This window comes from Bombina bombina, chromosome 5 (assembly GCF_027579735.1).
Source record: "Bombina bombina isolate aBomBom1 chromosome 5, aBomBom1.pri, whole genome shotgun sequence".
Classification (NCBI taxonomy): domain Eukaryota; kingdom Metazoa; phylum Chordata; class Amphibia; order Anura; family Bombinatoridae; genus Bombina; species Bombina bombina.
This window is the reverse complement of record NC_069503.1, coordinates 152,832,203-152,859,207: the sequence shown is the minus strand read 5'-3', so window position 1 is coordinate 152,859,207 and position 27,005 is coordinate 152,832,203. Positions and strand designations below refer to the sequence as shown.

The 27,005-nt window shown below is 35.0% G+C and overlaps 1 protein-coding gene across 1 annotated transcript; it reads right to left on the bottom strand.

The window, feature by feature from the left end:
- Window positions 1-483: 483 nt before the first annotated feature.
- AQP1 (aquaporin 1 (Colton blood group)) lies at window positions 484-26,935 on the bottom strand. The gene is made up of 4 exons (XM_053713745.1): window positions 26,507-26,935; window positions 11,861-12,025; window positions 4,327-4,407; window positions 484-2,944 (listed from the first exon to the last, which is right to left on the bottom strand). Exons 1-4 carry the CDS (start codon window positions 26,897-26,899, stop codon window positions 2,768-2,770), a joined length of 816 nt encoding a protein of 271 aa, XP_053569720.1. The 5' UTR covers window positions 26,900-26,935; the 3' UTR covers window positions 484-2,767.
- Between the last annotated feature and the right edge of the window lie 70 nt (window positions 26,936-27,005).

Below are 27,005 nucleotides of genomic sequence, written 5' to 3'. Positions count from 1 at the left end.
GTATAACCAACACGGTTATATTAATACACTTTTTAACTCTGTGATTACCTTGTATCTAAGCCTCTGCAAACTGCCCCCTTATTTCTGTTTTTTTGACAGACTTGCATTTTATCCAATCAGTGCTGAATCCTAGGTAACTCCACATACAGCACACATGAACTAGCACCCTCTAGTTGTGAAAAATCTCAAAATGCATTCAGATAAGAGGCGGCCTTCAAGGACTTAGTATTTAGCATATCTAGGTTCAGTTTTCAACTAAGAATACCAAGAGAACAAAGCAAAATTGATGATAAAAGTAAATTGGATAGTTGTTTAAAATTACATGCCCTATCTGAATAATGTAAGTTTTATTTGACTATACTGTCCCTTTAAACAAGAAATGGGTGTTAAACAACACAGCTTCTATAAGTTCTTCTTTAGGAGTGTATTCAACCTAAAAGTAACACTTATCAATGCAAAATGAAAATATACAAGTAGCACATGTGTTAGTACAACCTAAATTTTTATTTATAAATCATTCAGGAATTTATTTACAAAACATAATAATGAACAATATAGCCAAGCAACAATATATATAACAATTTTATGTTATGTTAATTTATATATTAAAGGATTTTATGTGTAAGTAATTTATTTTCCAAATGTTATTCTACTAAAAATCTGTTATTTATTTGGTTCTAATAATTCTGCATAAGTCCTGAGCAATATTTCTTATTATAGAAAAAAATCTGTATAAATATATATAAGCTCAAAGGTTTAGGACAACATGGTATCTTTTTAAAAGAAGCTAAATACATCTGCATTCATCAGTAAATATCTTAATTAAAGGGCCATTAAAGTCAAAATTTAAATGTCATGATTCATATAAAGCATGAAATTTTAAAAAAGGTTCTCCAATATACATATATTATCAAAATGTGCATGTACTTTTTATATGCACACTCTCTGGGGCTCTAGCTCGTACTGAGCATGTGCAAAGGTGCACAGTATATACATATATGCAATTTGTGATTGGCTGATGCTTGTCACATGACACAAGGGAAGGGAAAATTGGATTAACTTTGAAATTTGCCAGAAATAAAATCTACTGCTCATTTCAAATTTAAAATTTAAAGTAAGTGTTATTGCTTTTCGGCCCATTTATCAAGCTCCGTATGGAGCTTGAGGGCTCGTGTTTCTGGCGAGCCTTCAGACACGCCAGAAACACAAGTTAAGTTTCTAAAGACCGCTGCTCCATAACCTGTCCGCCTGCTCTGAGGAGGCGGACAGGCATTGCCGCAATTCAAGTTGATTGACACCCCTCTGCTAGCGGCAGATTGGCCACGAATCTGCAGGGGGCGGCGTTGCCCAAGCAGTTCACAAGAGCTGTTGGGGCAATGCTGAATGCAGAGAGCGTATTGCTCTCTGCATTCAGCGAGGTCTGTCGGACATGATCCGCAATGTCGTATCATGTCCGACAGGCCTTTCATAAATAGGCCCCATTGTCTTTTATTTTATGTATTTGTCAGTTATTCAATTCTGCTGTATTTAGTGTTAAACTTGTTTTCAACATATTTTATTTCCCCAAGCAGGTACTTTTCTTTTTAGACAGTTACTGATCAATGATTAGGTGGCATTATATGGGATCCACTTGCAATATGTGCTGTATATTGAGATCAAAGGGCGGCCAAGGTTAATTAGTCAATTAGCTGTATATTATGCTCAAAGTCTTTCTTGGAATCTGGTAAATAACTTTTCTGTCCAACTGGTCAATTAAACTAAAGGGATGTATGTATATATATATATATATATATATATATATATATATATATACAGTATATATATGTATAAGTAAACTGCATTGGAACATTTTAGAATTATTTAATAAATACTTAGGTATGTATTACTTTCTGGCTGATAGAGAGAAATCCCAGAAAAAAAAAAAGTTGAAACAATCAATTTTCAAAACACTTTGATGGTTTCAAATATTATCTTTTTAAAGAAAAAGGACAATTATCAAGTAAAATGACCCTTTAACTCCCATATATGTGAAATAAGATGAATAAAAAATATATCTATTTGATTTAGCTCAGAGATCTTTTCAAACAGAACATTATATAAATCCTCTTTGTTTGCCCTGAAATAACCTTTTTGTTTTGTAAAATGTAAGTGGATCACCCAAACAAAGAAAATACAGGATGCATTTTTCCTGTTAGTATAAGAATTTCTGTTCTATTTAAGTTTATTTTTGGCTTCTTTTTAATTACTTCCTCCAAAGTGACAATCCATTTTAACCAGTCCAGACAAGATTAAAATATTTGTTTCCACATAAGAATGTCCCTGACAACACATATATTATATGTTTTTCTATATAAATGTATTCTCAGGCAAAATTATTGATGTAATGTATTTACATGTTGGACTGTTTAAGCCTAGTTTTTTAAAAAAAAAATATGATTACATTTTGTTAATAAAACATATTTGGGGAGAAATTAATCATAACAGAAAAGGTGATTAAATCAAGGGGGGGGGGGAATCCTTCCATTAGATGATATCTTGGTAAAACAGCTTGATGGGTCTTTTGGTTCTTCAACTGGTTTCTAAATATGGTAATAAAACATTATGGTGATATAGAGATGACTTTTAAACCTAACAATGCAGAGGCAAAAGAGTAACATATAGGGAAAAAATAAAAAATACTGTAAAAACAATTTAATTTTGGAAATATTTTTTTCTGAAGTCCATAATACTGACATCTCTTAATGTGCTTTTAAGAATTTTGTTGTCTTCATTTTGGTTTCATCTCCACCCTAGGGTGTTCATCTCCATCCAGGTCATATTCGTCTACTTGACCATTGGTCCAAACTTTCATGCGATCTTTTATGCTACTGCTCCTTGGAGCCAAGATAAAGTCATAAATAAGGGCGGCAGCGGCTCCTCCAATCATGGGACCTACCCAAAAGATCTAAAAGGAAATAAAATACAAAGCTAATCAATGAGTCCATTAATTATCTGACAAGCAAGGCGATAATATAATGTGATCAAAAATATATACCCAGGAATTTACCTGTTTTGTGCCCTTACTTGATACTGGCTTAGATAGATTGTGCTTGCAGATTAAATCTCCTTTCCTCAACCCTTAAATCATGACCTCTAGTCACAAAGAACTGCATTGGATTAAACAGAGCTTCTACCAACTCTGTATATGGGCCTTAAATATATTTATTTAAAGTAATCATATCACCTCTCAATCACCTTTTTTCTTGACTGAACCAACCCAGTTTGGGTAATGTCTATTTATAGTAAAATTTCTCAATTTCCTATATTAGTTTTGTGGCCCTTCTTGGAACTTTTTCCAATTCTGCAATGTCTTTTTTAAAATTGGTTCCCATAACTGCACTCCATACTCAAGTTGAGGTCTTACCTGGGATTTATACGACAGAATTATGCCTTCTTCCTTTGGATCTATGCTTCTTTTAATACATCTTATAAGCCTCAGAAAACACTGCCTTGCACACTCATTCTTAGCTTGATATTTATAAGTATGCCTAAATCCTTTTTCTCCTCTGTTTTGCTAAGACGTGACCCATTTAAATAATAGGTAGCCTCCATATTTATACTTCCAAATTGTCTAACCTTACACTTTTCAGTATTCCATCTAATTGGCCATTTACTCTCTTAGTATCATTCACAAACTTAGTGCATTTCTATGAAGGCATATCTGTGTAGGCTCATAAGCATGCGCATGTCTTGAGTTCTATGCATATACCATTATTACAAACATAGTTGCAACCACTACAGTAATATAGTGCTCAAGACAAATGCAAATGGAATGTTTCCGAATGCCAAGAGAAATAATTACATTTGATAACAGTAGGAAGTTGGAAGGTTTTTAAAAGCATAACACTCTATCTGGATCAAGAAAGATTAGTTTCCATACCCTCTTAAAGGGACATGAAAACCATTTTTTTTTCTTTCATGAATTAGAAATAGCATGCAATTTTAAATAACTTCACCATTTACTTCTATTACTTCTAATTTGTGTTTGTTTTTCTCTTGCTATCCTTTGTTGAAAAACATACTGAGGTAGGCTCAGCAGCTGGCAGAACAATACATATATGCCTCATGATAACAGTTAACCCATGTAAATTGCTGTTTCTTCAACAAAGAATACCAAGAGAATTAAGCAAATTAGATATTAGAAGTAGATTGGAGAATTAATTGTTTAAAATTGTATTCTCTATCTGAATCATGAAAGGAAAAAAAAGGGTTTTGTGTCCCTTTAAGCAGCATCCATAACAGTCATAGGCCAACAGCCAGAGAGAGACAGATTAATTTCATACTTACCCAGTGATTTGTAAAATTTCTTGTTAGTACAGCAGAACCAAACGACCTAGCTGGGTTCATTCCACAACCAGTATAGTCAATCTAAACAGATATATAGAAACAGCTGTCAGAACAAATATCACAATATGACTTGCAAAATGATACTATAATAAGCACCATTGAGTACATAAATTAAACACAAAAAAATTCTGACTCTGACATACAGAGCCCTCAACTGACCTGCTCCCCCCCCCCCCTATATCTCAGACCTTGTCTCCAGATACTCTCCTTCCTGTCCCCTTCGCTCTGCTCACAACCTCCTATTCTCCTCCTCTCTTGTTACCTCCTCACATTCCCGTTTACAGGACTTTTCCAGACTGGCCCCCATCTTGTGGAACCCCCTTAGAATGTAAGCCTACGAGCCCAACTGCTCGCAGATCCCCTTCTCAAGAGCTAAATAGTGCAACTCTAGGTAGGGTCCTCTACCCATTTGGTCCCTATAATTGCTAACTTGTACACCGCCTATGTTTATAGAGCTGCAGAATCTGCTGGCGCTCTACACATAATCGATAATAATAATGATAATAATAACCTTACATGTGAAATCAATCACTATATTGTAGCAAGAGTGTCATAACAATATCTTAGGGCCTCTCAAAGCTAGGTGTACATGTGATATATGGTCTTGGTGTTTTGACCATAGTTTCATACCCATGATGATAGTGTTAAACTGAATTTAAACATGTAATACCACTTGCTCTTTTTAAACTTTAATAATATTAAGTCAGAATAGTAACTGTATATGTTGAGTGGGGCTTTATTTTTGTGTTTTAAAACTTTTACAGAGGTTTAACACAGTTATTTAGACTCACTAATGCACATTTGGCATGCTACAATGTCATTTATCTATTAGAAAGTCTCTTTAAGACTATTGGAATAAAAATCAATTCTGCAAGAGCATCACCCCACCCCAGATGTATCAGTCCAGGATAACTTAACTGTGTACCTTTAAAGTAAAGAAGTCAGAATGCCACAGTCATACAACCCCAGATTATTTTAGCAATTTGCAAGCTGGCATTTGGGCTGTATCTAATACATAATTTGCTGCAGCTGTTTCTCATCCCTGAATGCTGTTTGTGTTTTTTTCCTCATTTTAATTTATACAACATTGTATTTTGCATGTAGAAGGATATGTCAAATTAAATTATAGCGCAGAGGGTCTGTGCAATATATTTTCAATAACTCATGTTGTATTTACCATATTATGCAAAGTTACACTGGAAAATGGTAGTTATTTGTACACAAAATGCTTTTTGAATAAAGAACAAATTAACTCTGTTTTTAAATGTAATTTCCTGTTAAATGTCTGGCAGTGATTTCTTCAGACAACATAACCACTTTGTAGATAAACAGAGACTAACACAGCATTGTTGAAACCCACAAGAAGCAACTGTATTAGCCACAGTGAACGCTAACTGCTCCTGCTGGTTACATAGACAAAGCTCTCTGTTTAACAGAGCTGCTAACATCACTCATCAGCCTAACGCCTGTTTGTTCCCATATTAGATGGTGTCAAGAACTTCTCCAGACAAGTTCACTGAAAAAAACACACACACAGTAGCATTTATTCATTAAGGGCCCGATTATCTGAAGGTCTCTGGGCTGGCGAGATTATTAAAGATGCTCGTCAGTCCTTCTACTTCCCTGGTGGAATTATCTAAAGCCACTTTTTGTCTTGCTAAGGGGCGTATAACGCACTTTTCTGTATGGGAGGGAGTGGCATACATTACACAAGTGCACAACAAAATTTGCATTTTATAAAATTGTAAAAATGAATAGCTGAAACATTTAAACAAAAATATGCAGAAAAAAATTGTTTTGTTAAGGTGCATCAAAAATCGTAACAAAAGTCTTCACAAAAAATCGTATTTTATAAAAAACACAACATTTGTATGAAAATTGCACAGTAATAAATCGTATTAAATATGCACAGCACAAATCATAATTTAAGTACATAGGATGTGCAAAAAATCAGTAATTTGTACAAAATACAAAGCTTACTTGCATTCCATGGGTGTATTTGAAATTGTCTCTCTAATCCCAGCGTAATTGTGTAAAGATTTTTGCACTACAGATCTCAGAGGGTTTTTTTCCGCAAACTTAATACTAAAATACTTATCACCCTATTATAAAAACGTATGCATACGAAAATATAGGCGATTGTAAGATGCTACATGCAGAAAACAGCATTTTTTTATTGGCTGCAGGATTTCATTTTAAACGTGCGCCCCCTGTTCACTGCTAACTTCGCTCCACGGATCAAAGTGTCATTTCCTGCAAGATCTATTACTTTCAATAGGAGTCATCTCTCCATTCGCAAGGGACTTCCTTTTTTTACGATAATTCTACCAGGGCAGCAGCTGCGAGGGTCGGTGTGAAAAAACACATCTGAAATTGTGAGGTTTATATCACTGGGCCCTATGGATGGCGCACCTACATGAGTAAAAATATATATTTTTTTATTAATCCAGAAACTTTATTTACAAAAGCGTGGGGCTGCATTTTGGTTAATAATCTTGGACTAAAAAATAATGTAGGTGTAATTTGGCATTAGTTTACTAAACAAATGCCGAAAATGACTGTGGTCTGCAGCATTCGTCTCTTTTTCGCAGCGGATATAATTGTACAAAAGTGCTACACACATCAGTGCAAAACCAGATATTTGTGTATTTTGGTGCCTAAAAGAGCCGAATATCGCAGTAAACAAATGCTGAATTGCACATTCGTATAACAAAAAAGTGACTTAAAGGGACACTGTACCCATATTTTTTCTTTTGTGATTCAGATAGAGCATGCAATTTGAAGCAACTTTCTAATGTACTCCTATTATCAAATTTTCTTCATTCTCTTGGTATGTTTATTTGAAAAGCAAGAATTTAAGTTTAGATGCCGGCCCATTTTTGGTGAACAACCTGGGTTGTTCTTGCTGATTGGGCAGCACCAATAAACAATTGCTGTCCATGGTTCTGAACCACAAATTTGCTGACTCCTCAACTTAGATACCTTCTTTTTCAAATAAAGATATCAAGAGAACGAAGAAAAATTGATAATAGAAGTAAATTAGAAAGTTGCTTAAAATTGCATGCTCTATCTGAATCACAAAAGAAAAAATGTGGGTACAGTGTCCCTTTAAGCTTCATAAGGATTCTAATGAGCAGATCTTAGTGAATATGCCACAGAGAAAATGATTGGAGTTTGAAAGATTTATAGCACTGAGAAGTTCTCTCAGTATTTGGATTAGTCTGCTGGATTCACCAAGAATGCAACAACTTGTCTAATCCTTCAACTGTCTATAGTTGTACTTTGTGGCTCCCAAACAGTGCTTTAACTGTGTTTAATCCCTTTGTGAAGTTAAACACATAGTGCCAGGTTACAAGTGGAGCGCTAATTATCGCTTGCATGAAAGCGATATTAGTGCTCCACTTTGTAATACCAGTGCACAATAATGTGCACTGGTATCAAAATGCAAACGCGAACTCACGTTCACATAAGTGCTAATTGCTACCGTGAGCTTCTAATGGCTGGTTAACTATCATGCTCCCGCAAATTTAGCGTTCCACTTGTAATCTAGCCCATAGACTTGCAGGGTCAGTAGGGCTAAAATTGCATGAATCAGAGCATCTAAATGCTTCCCTACAATGTCCCTTTAACCACTTGCACTTTGTGACCAGAAATAATGGTTATCATGAGATATTACTATAATTCTCAGCAGTCATCAGCACAACTCCCATAGTGAATAAATAATAATTTCAGGGAAATACTATTTACACTTCAGCTTCCTGTTTCTATTCATATGGTTTATTGTAACACTCCCATCTGATTACTGGACAGGAAAGTCAATTATATTGAAGTGAGTATGTTACACTCTGTAAGTCCCTTAGTGAATTAATTTTTTTTAACCCCTTTGATTCTCAGCAATACAAAATGTAACAAATTAATTGTGTGTACAAATATGTATGTGTGTGTGCGTGAGTGTGTGTGTGTGTGTGCGCGACTGTGTATGTGTGTGTGCAAGTGTGTATGTGTGTGTGCGAGTGTGTATGTATGTGTGCGAGTATGTGTGTGTGTGTGCAAGTGTGTATGTGTGTGTGCGAGTGTGTATGTATGTGTGCGAGTATGTGTGTGTGTGTGCAAGTGTTTATGTGTGTGCGAGTGTGTATGTGTGTGTGCAAGTGTGTATGTGTGTGTGCGAGTGTGTATGTATGTGTGCGAGTATGTGTGTGTGTGTGCAAGTGTTTATGTGTGTGCGAGTGTGTATGTGTGTGCGAGTGTGTATGTGTGTGTGTGAGAGTGTGTATGTGTGTGTGTGAGAGTGTGTATGTGTGTGAGCGAGTGTGTATGTGTGTAAGCGAGTGTGTATGTGTGTGCGAGTGTGTGTGTGTGCGAGTGTGTATGTGTGTGAGTGTGTATGTGTGTGCGAGTGTGTATGTGTGTGTGAGTGTGTGTGTGTGTGCGAGTGTGTATGTGTGTGTGTGAGTGTGTGTGTGTGCGAGTGTGTGTGTGTGCGAGTGTGTATGTGTGTGCGAGTATGTATATGTGTCTGCGTGCGCCATCTGTGTTTGTATGTTTGTATGTATGTATGTGTTAGTGCACGTGAGTGTGCTTGTGTATGTGTGCGAATGTGTATATATGTGCGCATGAGAGTATTTGTATGTATGTACAAGTGTGTGCCTGTGTAGTGTGTCTTATTGAACGCAGTCACAAATTTTGTTTGAAATCAAATTAGACTCAAATGCATACAGACAAACGCGTAAGCTAACTATTAGGCAAACAAGGTAAATTTGCAGTATATTAAAGCACTTTTTCTAATGTAGCATAGTAACATAGTAGATGAGGTTGAAAAAAGATAGAAGTCCATCGAGTTCAACCTATACAAATCTTAATAAACTTACAATAAAAGCTCCAGTTGAGCTTAAAGGGACACTGAACCCAAATTTTTTCTTTCATGATTCAGATAGAGCATGACATTTTAAGCAACTTTTTAATTTACTCCTATTGTCAATTTTTCTTAATTCTCTTGCTATCTTTATTGTAAAAGCAGGAATGTAAATCTTAGCAGCCAGCCCATTTTAGGTTCAGCACCATGGATAGCTCTTGCTTATTGGAGGCTTACATTTACCCACCAATAAGCAAGCATAACCCAGGTTCTCAACCAAAAATGGGCCAGCTCCTATGCATCACATTCCTGTTTTTTAAATAAAGATAGCAAGAGAACAAAGAAAATGATAATAGGAGTAAATTATAAAGTTGCCTAAAATTGCATGCTCTATCGGAATCATGAAAGAAGAAAATTTGGGTTTAGTGTCCCTTTAAATTAATCCCATTAAAAAGGGTGACCCATTTAACATAAGCAATCATATACCTGAATTCTGTTTCTAGCAAAAAAGGTATCTAAATCATTTTTAAATGTATCTAAGGTATTGGCATTTACTACCTCCTTAGGTAATAAGTTCCACAATTTGATTGCTCTTACAGTAAAAAAAATTTACATTGCTGGGTAATTAATCTCTTTTTCTCCAGCCTTAAATTGTGACCTCTAGTCACAAACAATTTAATATGGATGGCGATGAGTCAGCTACAGTAGGCTGTCTGCTATAGGGTGCTCAGGCAATGCGGAAGCTGCACTTCTCCTTGTCTCACTTCTTCCCCTCACAAGCCTAGTACAGTAAGCTGGAGACAACACAGTGCAAGCAGGGGAAATGGCAACCACAGAGACAAAGGAAAGGGTTAATAATGGACTACAGAGCTAGACCTCTGATCTGAGGCTCACAGAAAGACTGCAGCAGGGCCAAGGGATTATGTGGTTGACAGGGTCAGAGTATCTGATTTGGTATCTGACATTGGCAGGTAGCTCTCAGGCTGTAGAGCCAGGGTTCTGAGTTGTATATAAGACTGTAGCTATAGCTCTTACCTACAGTGCATGTGCAACTGACAGAGAGGCTGCAGGGTCTTTGAGTCTGATCTGAAGTCTGACATGTTTAGTTCTGATCTGGGGTTTTAGGGGTCTGATCTGAGATTGGAGGTAGTTATAAGCCTTCTAGAGGAGTTGCAGGGCCATATGAGTCTAAGATGAGGTTGGATGTAGTTATGAACCTTGTAGAGGAGTTGCAGGGCCATATGAGTCTAAGTTGAGGTTGGATGTAGTTATAAGCCTTTTTAGCGCTGCGGAATCTGTTGCCGCTCTATAAATAACCGATAATAATAATAATAGATGAGTTGCAGGGTCATATGAGTCTAAATTGAGGTTGGATGTAGCTATGAGCCTTCTAGAGGAGTTGCAGGGCCATAGGGGTCTAAGTTGAGGTTGGATGTAGTTATGAGCCTTCTAGAGGAGTTGCAGGGCCTTATGAGTCTAAGTTGAGGTTGGATGTGGTTATGAGCCTTCTAGAGGAGTTGCAGGGCCATATGAGTCTAAGTTGAGGTTAGATGTGGTTATTAGCCTTCTAGAGGAGTTGCAGGGCTATATGAGTCTAAGTTGAGATTGGATGTAGTTAAAAGCCTTCTAGAGGAGTTGCAGGGCCATATGAGTCTAAGTTGAAGTTGGATGTAGTTATGAGCCTTCTAGAGGAGTTGCAGGGCCATATGAGTCTAAGTTGAGGTTGGATGTGGTTATAAGCCTTCTAGAGGAGTTGCAGGGCCATATGAGTCTAAGTTTAGGTTGGATGTAGTTATAAGCCTTCTAGAGGAGTTGCAGGGCCATATGAGTCTAAGATTGGATGTAGTTATGAGCCTTCTGGAGGAGTTGCAGGGCCATATGTGTCTAAGTTGAGGTTGGATGTGGTTATGAGCCTTCTAGAGGAGTTGCAGGGCCATATGGGCCTGATCTGAGGTATATATAGGAAAATATAAGGACTGTCGGACCATTGTCTGCACTGTGTATAGTTTTGACAGACAGCAGGAGTCTTATCTGAGGTGTGATAAGGTTAAGGGGCATAAACAAAGGCCACAGGGCAATATGGGTCTGTTCTTAGATCTGATAAGGGGTGGGGCATATAAAGCAGCTGCAGTGCCAATGCCTAACATGTGTATAGTTTTGACAGACGGGAAGCAGGGTTCTTATCTGAGGTCTGATAGGTGTAAGGGGCATAACGAGGGGCTGCAGAGCCATTTGGGTTGATGTCTGATAAGGGGCATATAGAGATGCTTCTGGACCATTTGGATATGTTCTGAGGTTTGATATGCACATAGTTTAGACAGATTAGACGCTGTTGTTTGGGTCTGATCTACAGTTGATGTAGATATGGGCCTTCTGTGCTCTGATGTGCATATGGCAGACAGAGGAGTTTAGGGCCTCTAATCTGCATATAATCATGACCTGACTTACTGCCCCAAGGTCATCCGCTGGTCATTCATAATTTTTACAGAGTACAACCAGCAGTCATAGTGACCTCTCCCTGCCAGACATTTGTGTGAATTTTCACAACCTGTACTGTGGGCTGCTTGACAGTTAAATACCAGGGCACACACATGGGGAAATTAGACTGATTCAACTTACCGCGATAAGATGTCCCAGGGCAACTGAGAGACCAATTGCAAGAGGTACTGATCCTGAGACATCTGTCCTCCTCCTGTCTGTCACAGCAACAACACAAAGCACCAGCTGGAACGTGACAATAATTTCAACTCCGAGCCCTTGCCCCGATGTCAAGCCATCAGATAGCTGAAAGAAATAGATATAATCAATCTGAGACAATAATAAAGCCACCACAGGAATTTAAAAGGAAATGACCCCATAACATTGTTAAATAAAATTAAGAAAATGTAAATTATTTATATTTGCTGGTTTTATTTTCCACGCTGTATCCACTAACCCAGAGAGGCTGGAAGTTCCTGTTGTGCCTATTGCCTGCAGTAACTCCATATTCATCAGTCCTATCTTAATATAAGCAGCTGATTCGCTAAATCTGCCGCCTCTTTCCATTAACTTGTTACTCAACTGCACAGAATGACAAAGGAACACTGGTGAAGATGGAGAGGCTGGTGAGTCCGGAACCAGCAGAGGGTATAAACACATAGTAAAAGTAAGCTCCCGGCAGCGGTGCATACTGGGAACTAGCTGGGCCCATCTGGGTTACAAGAGGTGTATGAGAAGCCGCCAATCCCCAGCCGAACTCCCTGTACTGCATTGCTGCTCTTGAGCTTACCTAGGTATGATTTTCAACAAAGGATGCCAAAAGAACATAGTAAATTTGATAGTGAATCTAAAAGTCTCTTAAAATGACATGTAACTTCATGTAATTTAAACTTGAATTACTGAAATTCACTATGAAGTGTCTACTACCTCAGATAGCCCTGAAGAACTCATAGGGGCCGAATTATCAAGCCCCTGTTTCCGCGCAAGCCTTCAGGCTCGCCAGAAACAGCAGTTATGAAGCAGCGGTCTAAAGATCGCTGCTCCTTAACTGCTCCGCCTGCTCTGAGGCTGCGGACATCAATCTGCCCGATCCTATATGATCGGGCTGATTGACACCCAGGGGTGTTCACAAGAACTGCTTGTGCAATGATAAATGCCGACAGCGTATGCTGTCAGCATTTATCGATGTGCGGCGGACATGAAACACTGCATCGTATCATGTCTGCTCGCACTTTCATAAATCAGCCCCATAGTGTTGCTTGCAGCATACAGTATGTGGACAATAAGCTATTTATTGACCCATTAATTTGACTTCAGTCTGTATACAGGCATTCGTTTTATTGTTAGAACTGTTTATTTGTGTAGCACAACCATATACCATGGCGCTGACTATGCAACTGAATGGTAAAGCATTACATGACACTTATTCATATAAATACAATATATATGCAATATTAAAGTCAAATTGAAATATTATTTCTTGTTGGAAGAGAGAGCCATTTAACATATATCTAATGTATTATAGGAATCCTTTTAAACTCAAAATATACAGCTTTAACGTAACCAGTTCTGATTTAAAATATATTTAATCTGTTAAAATAGTTTACTTGAAGAGAGAACTCCCCATAGCAATATATATTGATCAAAAATAAGGTGAACCTTGCTCTGAAGAGCTTAATGGGACAGTATACTCAAATAAAAGGATACCAAGAGAATGAACAAACATAATAATAAAAATACATTGGAAAATTGTTTAATTATGACTTTACTATATCTATAAAATGTAGAATGAGATTAGTGATGAAGAAGCTATGACTTTTTTTTCCAAAGACTGCTACATTAATGTCAGTAGTCCTAGTTAACCATAATGCAGCTAGTTCAGATATTGAAAGATATGACCTATCAGAATTTGGCATCAGTATATTATTATTGGATTAGCATACAGTTTTTATGGTGTTAAACTCTACTACTCATAACGACAAGGAAATACTGTATATACTTCAGCTTCCTCTTTCTATTCATATGGTTTATAGTAGAAGCTCTATCTGATTAGAGGACAGGAAAATCTGTTATATTCTATGGGTAGGCAGCACATTACACTCTATCCAACGTATTCTTCAAAAGGGAAAAAAGAGAGAGTGAAGGAAAATGAGAACAGAGAATAGAAACTGTGAGATATTAGAAACTGTGAGATATTAGAAACTGTGAGATATGTCATGAGAATTAGAGCAGACGTCTCTCAGACTGGTGACAGAAATCAAGAGGTTTGTGCAGTAAAACAGAGAAATGCCAATATGGTTTAGGTCGGGCTGGACAAATCTCAGGCAGCAACAGCTTATTTGATTTTTCCCTGGCTCCTTTATTGTACATAAACACATATGCAAACAACCTTGTCTGGCTCCTAGACACTGTGTTGTATATGAAACTGGCTCCTGTATTTAAAATACATTTGTCAAGAATTTATTTAAAGGGACATGAAACCAAAAAAAGATCATTTAAAAAAAAGTTTCCAATTAACTTCTAGTATAAAATTTGCTTTGTTCTATTGTTATTCTTTGTTGAAGAGATATCTAGATAGGTAACGTACACATTTTTGGAGCACTACATGACAGGAAATAGTTCTGCCAGTGCTCTTGCTAATGTATAACATTGTTGCAAAATTGCTGCCATAGAGTGTTGCAGACACTCCTGAAGTTAACGTCCTGCTTTTCAACAAAGGATAACAAGACAATTAAGGAAATTTGATAATAGAAGTAAGTTGGAAAGTTGTTTAAAATTGTATGTTCTATCTAAATCATGAAAGAAAAATGTCCCTTTAAGTTTCCATTGAAAATATCTGGAGATCAGATAGAAAAGAAAAAAGAGAATACACCCCAAAAATGTACAATGTTATAAGGAGTTTTTAAATACTATTTGCCTGGTGATAGACTCACGCACTTTATTATATTTATTATAATACAGGTTTCATTCATTAAATAATTGTTTGTTAATGATCTATTTCTATCTGTAGTTTTCACTTTCAGCATAAATTATAGTCAGTTTATTTCCATGTAACTGTGACTATAAACTGAGATTTGTCTTTAACATTTTCAGAATTAAACTTCATGATTTAAAATGATTCTACAATTTAACAAGAACTTCCCAATTTACTTTTATTATGAAAGGGACAGTAAACACCTTGTAATTACAAGGCATTTCTGTTAACAAATTAACATCCTTTTTTTTACTGTACTTATTTTTCAATAGACAAACTCCTCCCACCTGTTGCCATATTTGGAGCCCATCCAGTCTTGAGAATACAGGCAACATAATATTAGTATAAATTGAATTGTTCTGCAGGATAAAATATGTAGCAGGGTTAGCCCTGATAAGTCAGCAGGGTGCAGTCCCAGCTCTGAGAATTAAAAAAATCCATAATATTCTGAGCTAAATAACATAAAATAATGAAAGTATATTGCAAAGTTGTTTTATTACACATAACTAAACATGTTTACTGTCCTTTTAAATGTGCCTGTTTTTCTCTATGCATAACGTTACAAAAATTGTTTAAAAAAACTAAACCTACCTAGGTAAGTGTTCAAACAAAGCAGCTATGTTTTGACAAATGATGCCAAGAAAAAGAGTTCAACTCTATTATTGTTATAAACCCAGGTGTATGCCGATATCTTTAGCACTACATCACAGTCGTCTTTCTAATAATCTTATACTGCACAAGACACATGCACGCTCTTGACCCTACCTCAGTATGCTCTTATGGAAAGGATCTGCATTTTTACAAATTATATGAAGAGAATTAAGCAAATTCAATTATAAGTGAAGCAAAAGAAATGTAATTATATGCTCTGTCTGAATTATGAAAGTTTAATTTTGAATTCCAAGTCCCTTTAAGTATAGCAGTGTTATGGGGTCATGAGTCTGCTTAAACGGATACTAAACCCATTTTTTTCTTTCATGATACAGATCAGAGTATTTTAAGCAACTTTCTAATTTGGGTTTAGTATCCCTTTAAGAGTTAGTGGGTTTGGTTGATACTATTGCTGGCAAGGGGCTAAGACAGAATTCTGATCCAACAACATTTTAGTGTCAAAGAGAGAGAAAGGAAGAAATACATGAAAGAGAGAGAAAGGAAGAAATACATGAAAGACAGACAGACAGATAAACAGATAGAAATATATAAATAGACAGAGATAGACAGACAGACAGATAGATAGATAGATAGATAGATAGAGACAGTCAGACAGACATATAGATAGATGATAGATAGACAGATAGATAGAGATAGTTAGATAGATAGATAGATAGATAGAGACATGTAGACAGATAGATAGATGGATAGATATAGATAGATAGATGATAGATAGATAGATAGATAGATAGATAGATAGATGATAGATAGATAGATAGATAGATAGATAGATAGATATGAAGAGGTTTCCCAATAAATAGATAGATAGATAGATAGATAGATAGATAGATAGATAGACAGATGATAGATATATGATAGATAGATAGATAGATAGATAGATGATAGATAGATAGATAGATAGATAGATAGATAGATAGATAGATGAGATAGATAGATAGATAGATAGATAGATAGATAGATAGATAGATAGATAGATAGATAGATAGATAGATAGATAGATAGATAGATAGATAGATAGATAGATAGATATAGATAGATGTGAAGAGGTTTTCCAATAAAATTATTTAAATATTGTTTCATGTAAACAGGAATTGCATGAAAACAAGCACGTCTAGTTAACTGATGCACTATTTGACTGTAAAGCAAATTTCAATATCTGTTATAAATGAACACAAACAAAAAAAAAACATCTTTTGTGTTAAAAAAGAAAAACAAAACGTAAAGCGTTTAGGTCACTACTAAAGGCATGGAATACACAAGTTGTACCAATACAGATTTCCCTTGCTGTGCCATAATTATGCAGCTAATTTATTGTTTCAGCGACTTCACACTCCATAAGCACATTTATGTGGCTGTCAGATAGCGTTTAAAGAATTTCATCACCATGGTTCCCATTATGCTAACTGGCTGTATATTCTAAACTCATTAATAATCAAGCCTTTTTTATCCATTAAGGCTTTGTGTTGGTAGAGGCTATTATTTATAATTTAGTATTCTTATTGTCTCTTCACGTTATTACATTATCCATTTAAATCCGTGTATACACTAGAAAAGTTTCCCAGAGTTTAGCTACAAATGACTAAAAAAAAAAAAAAAATCCATGAAATATTATCACATTTTTTTGGGGCGCTTTTTTTGATTCATGAATGGCTTTTTTTATATATAATGTGATCAGCTATTCCACTGTAGATATGGTAACAGTGCTTGTTTTGTCATTACAGCTTTGTATATAAAATTAGTATCTCATGATTTCTCAGGGAACAGTGCACTTAAAGTTCTAACCACTCAGTCCTCTTGTTTATTACACGCACGAGGACAGAATCAGGATAAGCCAGTCTTTCATCCCCTGTGGAAGGCGTATTCCCCGAAATCACTAAGAAATAAATGCCTTGGCACAGCGGGCAGCTAGGGAAAAGCTAATACCAAGGCTGCTATTCACTGACTGAAATCGCAGCCTGCATTCTTCTGCTAACCTTTAAAACGTATCCATAGCTATAGGTACGGTTACTCGCAATTTATCCCATAAATATCCTGTAATAAACCAATTAATGGTGTGACATTCCTACAATTTAAAGCAGTTTGGGTTTAAAGAAATAAAATAAATTTTGCATTAATGTGGAGTTGCATAAATCTAGATTTGCAAATGTAGATCCTTTGCTGATTCATTTTAGTTAAATTCTGCATAAAAGATTCAAGTATTTGTTTGTTGATCCAATGCCTGAAAAATTCAACATTTTGGCTTTCAAATTAATCCAATACCTTTGAGTAAATCAGTCTATATTTTTAGATAGCACTTTTATTCATACCATATTATTCCATCATGTAATTATGGGCTACAAAGCTGGTCATTCACAAAGTTTAGTCATAATCTCCTCATCCTAATTATAGTTTTGTTTGCTAAACTGAATGAGTAGCAATAATACTTTTTCATAAAGAAAGCAATAAATTCCCATTGAAATTAAAACTAATATTCTATTTAGTCGACCTGATGTAATCAATACACTAGTAACATAGTAACACAGTAGATGAGGTTGAAAAAAAGTCCATGGAGTTCAACCTATACAAATCTAATATTCTTACAAAAAAAGCTCCAGTTGAGCTTAAATTAATCCCATTAAAAAGGTGACCCATTTAACACAAGGAATCCTATCCCTGAATTATGTTTCTAGCCAGAAAAGTATCCAAACCATTTTTAAATGTATCTAAGGTATTGGCATTTACTACCTCCTTTGGTAATGAGTTCCACAATTTTATTGCTCTTACAGTGAAAAAAACTTTTCAGTTGCAGGAGATTAATGATCCATTAAATACTTTTAAAGGGATGTAGTAACACAATAATAAAATGATCCTATGCTTTAAAGCATATTATTTTTGTCAACCATACATAGCTAAAGTCTGACTTGAGAACTGCAATGCACTGCCATTCTTGAGCAGGACAAAGCCAACAAGCCAATCAAGAACTACATACACATGTAACTGCCATTCTCTGGCTGTGTCTTATTCAGGACTGTCTCAGCAGCAGTAAATTAACTGTGTGCTTAATTAGAGCATTCTATTGTTACATTATTGTGTTGACATATACCTTTAATTAACTTAATTAAAGCAAGTACCACTTCTTTCTCTATTATGGTTTATGAAGATATAAAACAATATAGCCCTGCAAGATAGTGTGGTCATAAATAACTGACACAGTATACAATATTATTATTTAGTAGGTATAACCAAATTGATTTAAAATAAAAAACAAAAAATGTTTTTTTTATTTCGTTATAGTAATATTAAACCCTACATTTTTTATGATTCATATAGACTGTACAATAAAAAATAAAAAAAACTTTACAGTATCTCTATTTCCAAATGTAATTTGTTTAAATGTAAGTAACTAGACTCAGGAGCGTGCACGTGTCTGCATCACTATATGGCAGCAGTTGTGCATTGTGCATGCACTACTGACATCTATTGCTCAAAAGTGTATGACATTGTTAAAAGTCATATAAGGGATAAATTCTCTGGTTTTATGACACCACAGACAGGACTTACCACTCTTGCCATGTTACCAAAATATGAATTGTTTGGTACCAGCAGAAAAGATAACATAACAAATTGCAAATTAAGGACAGATGTGTGGCAGGGTTAGGCTTGTGAAGCTGTCATGTATTCTTTCTGTTTTCAGGGCCAGAAAATATTCACAATTTTCAGATTTAAATTAGAAGGAAAAGGGGAAAAATAAATGAAAGTATATTGCAAAGTAATTTTACTGTGCATAATTGTGAAGCTGTCATGTATTCTTTCTGTTTTCAGGGCCAGAAAATATTCACAATTTTCAGATTTAAATTAGAAGGAAAAGGGGAAAAATAAATGAAAGTATATTGCAAAGTAATTTTACTGTGCATAATTAAGCATTTTATATTACAATCTGTAAGGTATTCAAAACTTTTCATGATTCCATACACAAATAATTAATCATATAGTTAATGTATTAGCAGTTTATATTAAAACTTTGCTTTTAGAACCCACATATACCGTATGAATATATATATATATATATATATATATATATATATATATATATATATATATATATATACTGTATATATATATATATATATATATATATATATATATATACTGTATATAGATAGATAGATAGATAGATAGATAGATATCATATGCCTTTTACACATATATGCCTTTCTCTTCTGTTCTCATAGCAGTTGCTCTTATCTAGAAAGAGTGGGATGTGACATTCCAAGAGACAGATAGTGAAAGGCTAGTGTAAGAATATTTGCTTGTTATAAGAAAACTCTATGGTCTAGTTTCCTTTGAGGTGGTAAAGTTTGGAAACTTTTGGTAAAAAAACATTTATCTCCATTAAATTCTATAGAGACTTTTTATGGCACCACCAGTTTCCAAACTTTAACACTTCAATGGAAACTAGGCCTTATTTTGCTTAAACGCTTGACACTCCTTCTACACTAAAAGTTTAAGAATTGCTAAGGTGGACGGGAGTGTCTGCTGGATAACATCTTGGAGAGAAGTCTGATACAGCACATGTGGAATTAGATTTCTATGTTTCACTGAATGATGATTCTCAGGGCTGTTGCATGATATTTATAACTTATTTGAAACCTAAAGATAAGTAATGCGTTTATAAGTTTAATCACTGCTTTTTTATTCTACTGTAATTATTGTTTAGTGTATGTTATTGCACTTAAGCATAATAAACAATTATTATGCTACTGCATTGTTGTGCGTCAGTTTCCAGATTTCCATACTATAGTGAGACCTAGTTCCGTGTCCCCAGTGCCAGGACATAACACAATCTCAAAGTGTTTACTGTCCCTTTAATTAAAATAATTGTTTCCATATACTGAAGTAGTAATATTATGCCAGCAACATCTCACAGCAAATAAAGAAATTTTGCTTGATGACTATTATGTGCCCAAAGCGTGCTATAGCTGTATGTACAAATACAGGAGATGTTAAATAGATATGAAAAGAACACTAGACACATATTTATATTTTTTATAAAGATTTGATATGTTAAATAATGTTAATGTGAACAAATTTGCTTGTTTGCATTTGTTAATGAGCAATAAATGTGTGGGCCCTGCCCCTATTAGCCAGCGGTTATGTATACAGCAGTATGAGTATTACCTGCACATTAATTTCTTTATATCATTTCCTATTCATTTGATATTTTCAGTATAATTTTTAAAAATAGCTTATAAATGCAACAGAAAAATATTCAGACAAATTGCTGCTCTTTCTCACAATGTTTTCATAGTATGTGTCACTATGAGTATGTACAGATGAGGCGAATGCGTGTTACAGTTACCAAAGAGGTTTTGTAAGTGATTAAAAGATCAGTGTGTTACTGCGGCACACTATTGATAGCCATTGGCTTTGAACTACGCCCTGTTTTAATGCAAGAACATTAGTGTTTCTTAAAAATAAAGTAATGTTACAGACATTACTATAATTAGACTATTCATTATGACTGTCCCCTGGGTAATAATGCAAGGGCTATGTAAAGAGAAACTTAGGACAACATAAGTGTGTGTACAGTTACATAATGACGGAGTTCTTTAATTTGGTAAGTTAGAAAAGTTAAAGGGACGGTATACTCTAAAATTGGTTTTCCCTTAAAGTTTCCAATGACTTTTTGTACCAGCTGCAGAGTATAAAATGTATGAGAAATTGCTCCTTTATGCGTATATTTGTATATGATTTTTTTTTTTTGCTCATTGAAACCACTACCCATTTAAATGGACTGAGTTTTCAGGACCTCTTATCTTATCTCTATCTATACACAAAGGTCTTCTTATCTTATCTCTTTCTCTGTATACACAAATGCCAATACTTAGAGAAATAGAAAATGAACATTTTTAAATACACTCCAGCACGTAAAATGGGACACATTTAATGTTACAGTATCCTGTCCCTAAAGTAAAATCTCTTCAAAATCTCATAGAAGCTTTTTTCCTGCTTGATTTGTGTAGTATCTATCAGCCAGGGCATGCCCTGATATAGAATTTATTTAAATGGGATTTATGATTTTTTTTGTGGATTATAGGTAGGGTGACCATATTGCCGCTTTAAAAAGGGACACATATGAAAAATACATATGGCAGGGCTTTTTTCAGGGCTGTTTAAAGAAATGTTTTTTATAAGAACCCTGACATATGTATTTTTCATATGTGTCCCTTCTTAAAGCGGCAATATGGTCAGTCTAATTATAGGTGTGATCTACTTATACACGTTCTGGTTAAGGCACTTGTACATATTGCACACTGAATGCTTTATATTCGTGTGCTAAACTGCATTGCAAAATAGCTGTTTTTTACTTAAATAGGCAGTAAAGTCAAAATTAAACCTTCACGAATTAGATAGAATTTTAAGAAACGTTACAAATAACTTTTATTACCAGATTTGCTTTTTTCTCTTGATGTCCTTTGTTAAAGAGTAAATCCTATTTGAACTCAGGAGAGTGCATGTGTTATAAACCATTTGTAAGCAGTGTTTGCAACAGTGTTTTTAGCAATGGTATAAATAGTTGCAAACACTGTTGCTTTAGACTCCTACAGACATATGCACACCCGAAACTCCTATCAGCCAACCCACCTGTACTCATCAACAAAGGATACAAATTGAACAAACCAAATCTGATAATAGAAGTAAAATGAAACATTGTTTAAAATTGTATGCTCTGTCTGAATTATGAAACTTTACTTTTGACTTCAATAGCCCTGTAACATTACAGATGTGGTGCATAAAAAACATTTCTGTGTTCACAATGGGTTGTGCAAGAGCAAGGGAGGGGCTGCACAAGCGAATATAAATGCAGATGCTGCCTCACTTCCTGCAAGCTTGGGCGTACAGGTTCCCTATCTGGGAACCTTCTCTGCACATATTAATGAACAGTGACCTCTGTGTTTAACAGCAGTAGAGTAATATGCAAGTAATAGTGTAATAAGAGCATTCCCTAACACATGACAGCATATTCTTATTGCACAGTTTAGTCTATATAAGTTAATGATCATTATGGTGCTGCTATCTGACATCAGTAGTTCATTCTTGCTGAGCGTAAGTAACCTTGAGACTGTTTATGTTGCTGTATAAAGGATGTGCATTGCACCCTTTTCATTGCTAACACCACTCTATAGGAAAGCACATCCTTTCCCTGACAGTTTTATTGTCAGTAGTTAACTTTTATTATAAAAACACATATTGAAAGATAAGGTTTTCTTTTTGTTCTTACTGAGTGAATTATTTTATCTTATTGATGAGACTTAACTAGACTATTTAATGCTCAAGGGCTGAGAGTACATTAGATTTTGTGGGTATCCCCTGTGTAAGAAATTCTAATTACCTGGGCCATTAAATGACTAAACTGCTCTCACACTGGATATACTTAGGGGTCGATTTATCAAGCTGCGGCGGACAGGGGTGCACATACGCGCCCCTGTCCGTTGCAACTCGTCTCTGGCGGGTTGAATTCCCATGACGGCCCCCTGCCCGCGCACAGCCAATCATGCGCAGGCAGGAGCTATCAATCTCCCCGGTCAGGCAAGACTAGGGAGATTAAAATTCGCCACCTAAGAGGTGGCAAAAGGATAGAGAAGCAGTGGTCTGATGACCACTGTTTGTTAAATATGAACTGCAGGTTCTCTTGGGAAAGGGTTTGATAAATCGACCCCTTAAAGGGACAGCTGTAAAATATTCTACACTTTAATTTGTTCCCAGTGATCCATTTTACATACTGGCATGTGTTAAAGTGTTTACAAATAGCTAATTTATGTTTATTCTGAAATTTGAAATAGCTGCTTTTACCTGCATTGGATATAAAAAAAAACTGTGTAAACATAGTCAGCTGAAGACATTACACTCCCAGTGGTAGGAGGAGAGATAAGTAATAAAATGTTTTATTGCTGTCTCTAAGCATGTGCATGTATAGAGAGTGATACAATAAGGAGATTTGATTTCCCTGTAAAATCAATCCATTTTAATGGATTGTGGTGTCAAAGGACAACACCAGCTATTGCGTATAGAAAAATTAACCCAAAGGAGCAGTTTATCACACACTTTATACTCTGCTGCTGATATAACAAGTTATGTATAACACATTAAGGGGAAGCCAGATTTACAGCAAATTGTCCCTTTAAAGGGGCAGTAAAATCAAAATTAAACTTTTATGATTCAGATTTTCAGAGTTTGCAATTTTTAAACTTTTCAATTTACTTCTATGATGTGATTTGCTTAATTCTCTTTGTATCCTTTGTTAAAAGGTTTACCTAGGTAGGCTCAGGAGCAGCAATGTTTTACTGGCATCTAGCTGCTGATAGGTGGCTGCACATACATGCCTCTTGTCATTGGCTCACCTGATGTGTGCAGCTAGCTCCCAGTAGCGCACTGCTGCTCCTTCAACAAAGAATACCAGGAGAATGAAGCACATTATGTAATAGAAGTAAAATGAAAAGTTCTTTTAAATTGTATGTTCTGTCTGAATAATATTTGGCTGTTTCATGTCATGTAATTCCCCTTAAAAGGTTTAATTATTAATAGCAAAGAACGTTGCAAAGAACTTTCATTATTTATTTTGACCTTCATTTAAGTCTGAAAATTGTAGTTTTTTTCTACTACCTCAGAAAGGCTGGAATTTATTCTGTAGTTTCAATATCCTGACCCTTCTACATGCTACACATCTAAATCTAAATCTGCTCCCTAATTGGTCACAGTAATGGAGGTACGAACAATACTCAAGAGGGTTTTCAAGATGTGTGTACCTGGAATGCAAAACTTGCTAACAATTTTTTTAAAATGCTTTTAATACATTTTATTTCAATGCAGATTATTTGCAATGCAGGGATTCATTTTTGATGCACACACAAATTGCTTTTTGATGTTTAAAAATGTACTTTAATATCAATATTAAAGGGATATGAAACCCCCAAAAAATTATTTTGTGATTCAAACAAAGAATATAATTTTAAAAAAAGTTTCCAAAAAAAATTTAGTTTTATTATTAAATTTGCTTTGTTCCCATGTTATTCTTTGTTGAAGAGATACCAAGGTAGATGTCCGGAGCACTACTTGGCAGGAAATAGTGCTACCATCTAGTGTTCTTGCAAAACTGCTGCCAAATAGTGCTAGAGACACGTGCACTCTTCTGAGCTTATATATCTGCTTTTTAACAAAAGATACCAAGAGAACGAAGAACATCTGATCTAAAATAAATTAGAGACTTGATTTAAATAGCATGCTCTGTCTGAATGTCCCTTAATAATATTCATATGTATTTGAATTTGTATTTTTAATTTAAAAATAAACTTGTCTCAGCTGTGCGCTTACCTTTATTATACGCACAAATAAACTTCTAGACTCCTGCACTAATAATATATAACTACGCCAGTGATGTTTGGAGTAAATTTGCATTTATTTCTAGATTTAAACAGATTTTTCTTTGCTTTTTTCATGCAAAAATATTTCAACATATAAAATTGCTGCTGCCTACAAGTATCATAGCAAATATTTAACTACAATATCCTTTTATACGAAATGTTTCATTAAAATCTTAAAATGACATGATACGCTTTTCAACTAGAATAGAATCTGCCTATTCATGATGCGAACCCTCGTGACTCATCTCTGCATATCACATTGTGTAACCTATCATGGTCATATGATTCTAATTTTATGTTCTTAATAATCAGGACACGATTTAAGTAGATTCAGTAGATCTGGCCTTTCTAAAGAATTGAACTATAAATCATTTCCCAAAAACTGTCACTACGCACTAACAGGTGGCATATGATTGATGCATTTTATGTACTGAGTTTTCAGCTGCTTAACAACTAAAGTGCTATTTATTTTCGTGTCATGTCCAAAATTTAAATCATAACAAACCCCATATGATGTGTATTGAATTCTTGCTGATGTGTGTAAGCAAATTGTTTATTGAAAGAAGTCAACAACATATATAAATATCTATAAAACTTGTTTTATATTTATACATATATGCTACCTAAAATTGTTTGGAAAATAAGTTTTAAACAAATAGTCAAAACATTTCTATTACTTTATCCCAGATTTACAAGTATTTCAATAAACCATCCATGAAGAACAATATCAGAATTACCTATAGAGCTAATTCACTTAGCAGTTTGTATACCTGTTTTGTATAGAGCCATCCATATACACAGCACTTTGCCATTTTAACAATACAAAAACAAAAGTTTGACATACCTCTCCAAAGTTTAGTGAATCAACAGCCAAGAATTCCATTGAAATTGAAATTATTTTTCTCACCAAAGTATTTATTACATCAGTTTAGGAACATTAATCATTTCAAATCTACACCCTAATATTTGTTATTCAGTGACTGATATGAGAGATGCCAAGTTAAGTTAGAAAATTCCAGGTGTTAAAAAGTTTGAAATCATGTGTAGCAATACTAACAGTAAAAAGTGTGGATTTGTGATTTTACTGAAACATTGTTAAAAATGATAATTGAAATCACAAATATTTTCTTTTGTATTTCTACAGTCAGGATGCAGACTTAAAAACTATGGATGATAACAAAAGTTATTGCTACATAATATATTTATAATACTAATTTTCTCAGTTCAACCCTGTTAACTAATTTACATCTCTCCTTATATTGAGAAGAGAATGACATATAGAATATGGAATAGTTCTGCAAATCTGTTATGCACATTACTTTACCTAGGTATACATAGTGGTCATTATACCTCAAGGTGTGTATTCTGCATATGATACATTAATATTACAGATGGAAAACCCTTTATCCAAACTGCTTGGATTTTGGAATAGTTTGGATATTAGAATATTTGCATCTGTAAAATGGGACAGTTTGGAGAGGGGATGGGACCAAGTGTAAACAACAATATCTTATGTCATTTAGGTAATATTTTACATTCTATAATACAGCTTATACATGTAACCTAAGGTAGTTTACTATAACTGACAATTTTACAAGTTTGGATTTCAGAATAAGTTTGGATTATGGAATTCCAGAATTGAGAATTTGTACCTGTATTAATATATAAATGGTTGCATTTAACTGGTGCAAAGAATAAACTTACTGTAGAAATATTAATAAATGATATAAAATAACTTACCCCATTAAGGCCAAGTGAGTTTTTTTCGATATTGGATGTGACACCGGAGAGGATAGCCGTGGCTACTACAGCACCCAGGCACTGAGCAAGGATGTACATCAATGCTTTAAAAATGCTGATCTGACAAGTCAGGAAACAGCCAAGGGTGACCGCAGGATTCAGGTGAGCACCGCTGATGTGACCCACACTCTGAGCCATAGTGGCAATCGCTAGCCCAAAAGCTAACGACACCTTTACAATATCTTGCGCCGCTGGTGTCACAGTTTCATTTTGGCTAATAGGGAAACTGATACCTAGTGCAGCACCAATACTGATAAAAACAAAAATAATCATAGCTATAAATTCAGCAATAACTGCTCTCCAGAAAGTACTTTTCCGGAATTCACTTGCCATTTTTAATTTTATTTATTGAAATTCTCTCCTTGAAGGTCTGGGAAAAAAATCTGAGTGAAAAAGTTGAACTGTTGGGTTATTTATAGGGTTTGGGTGGTCTTGAAGA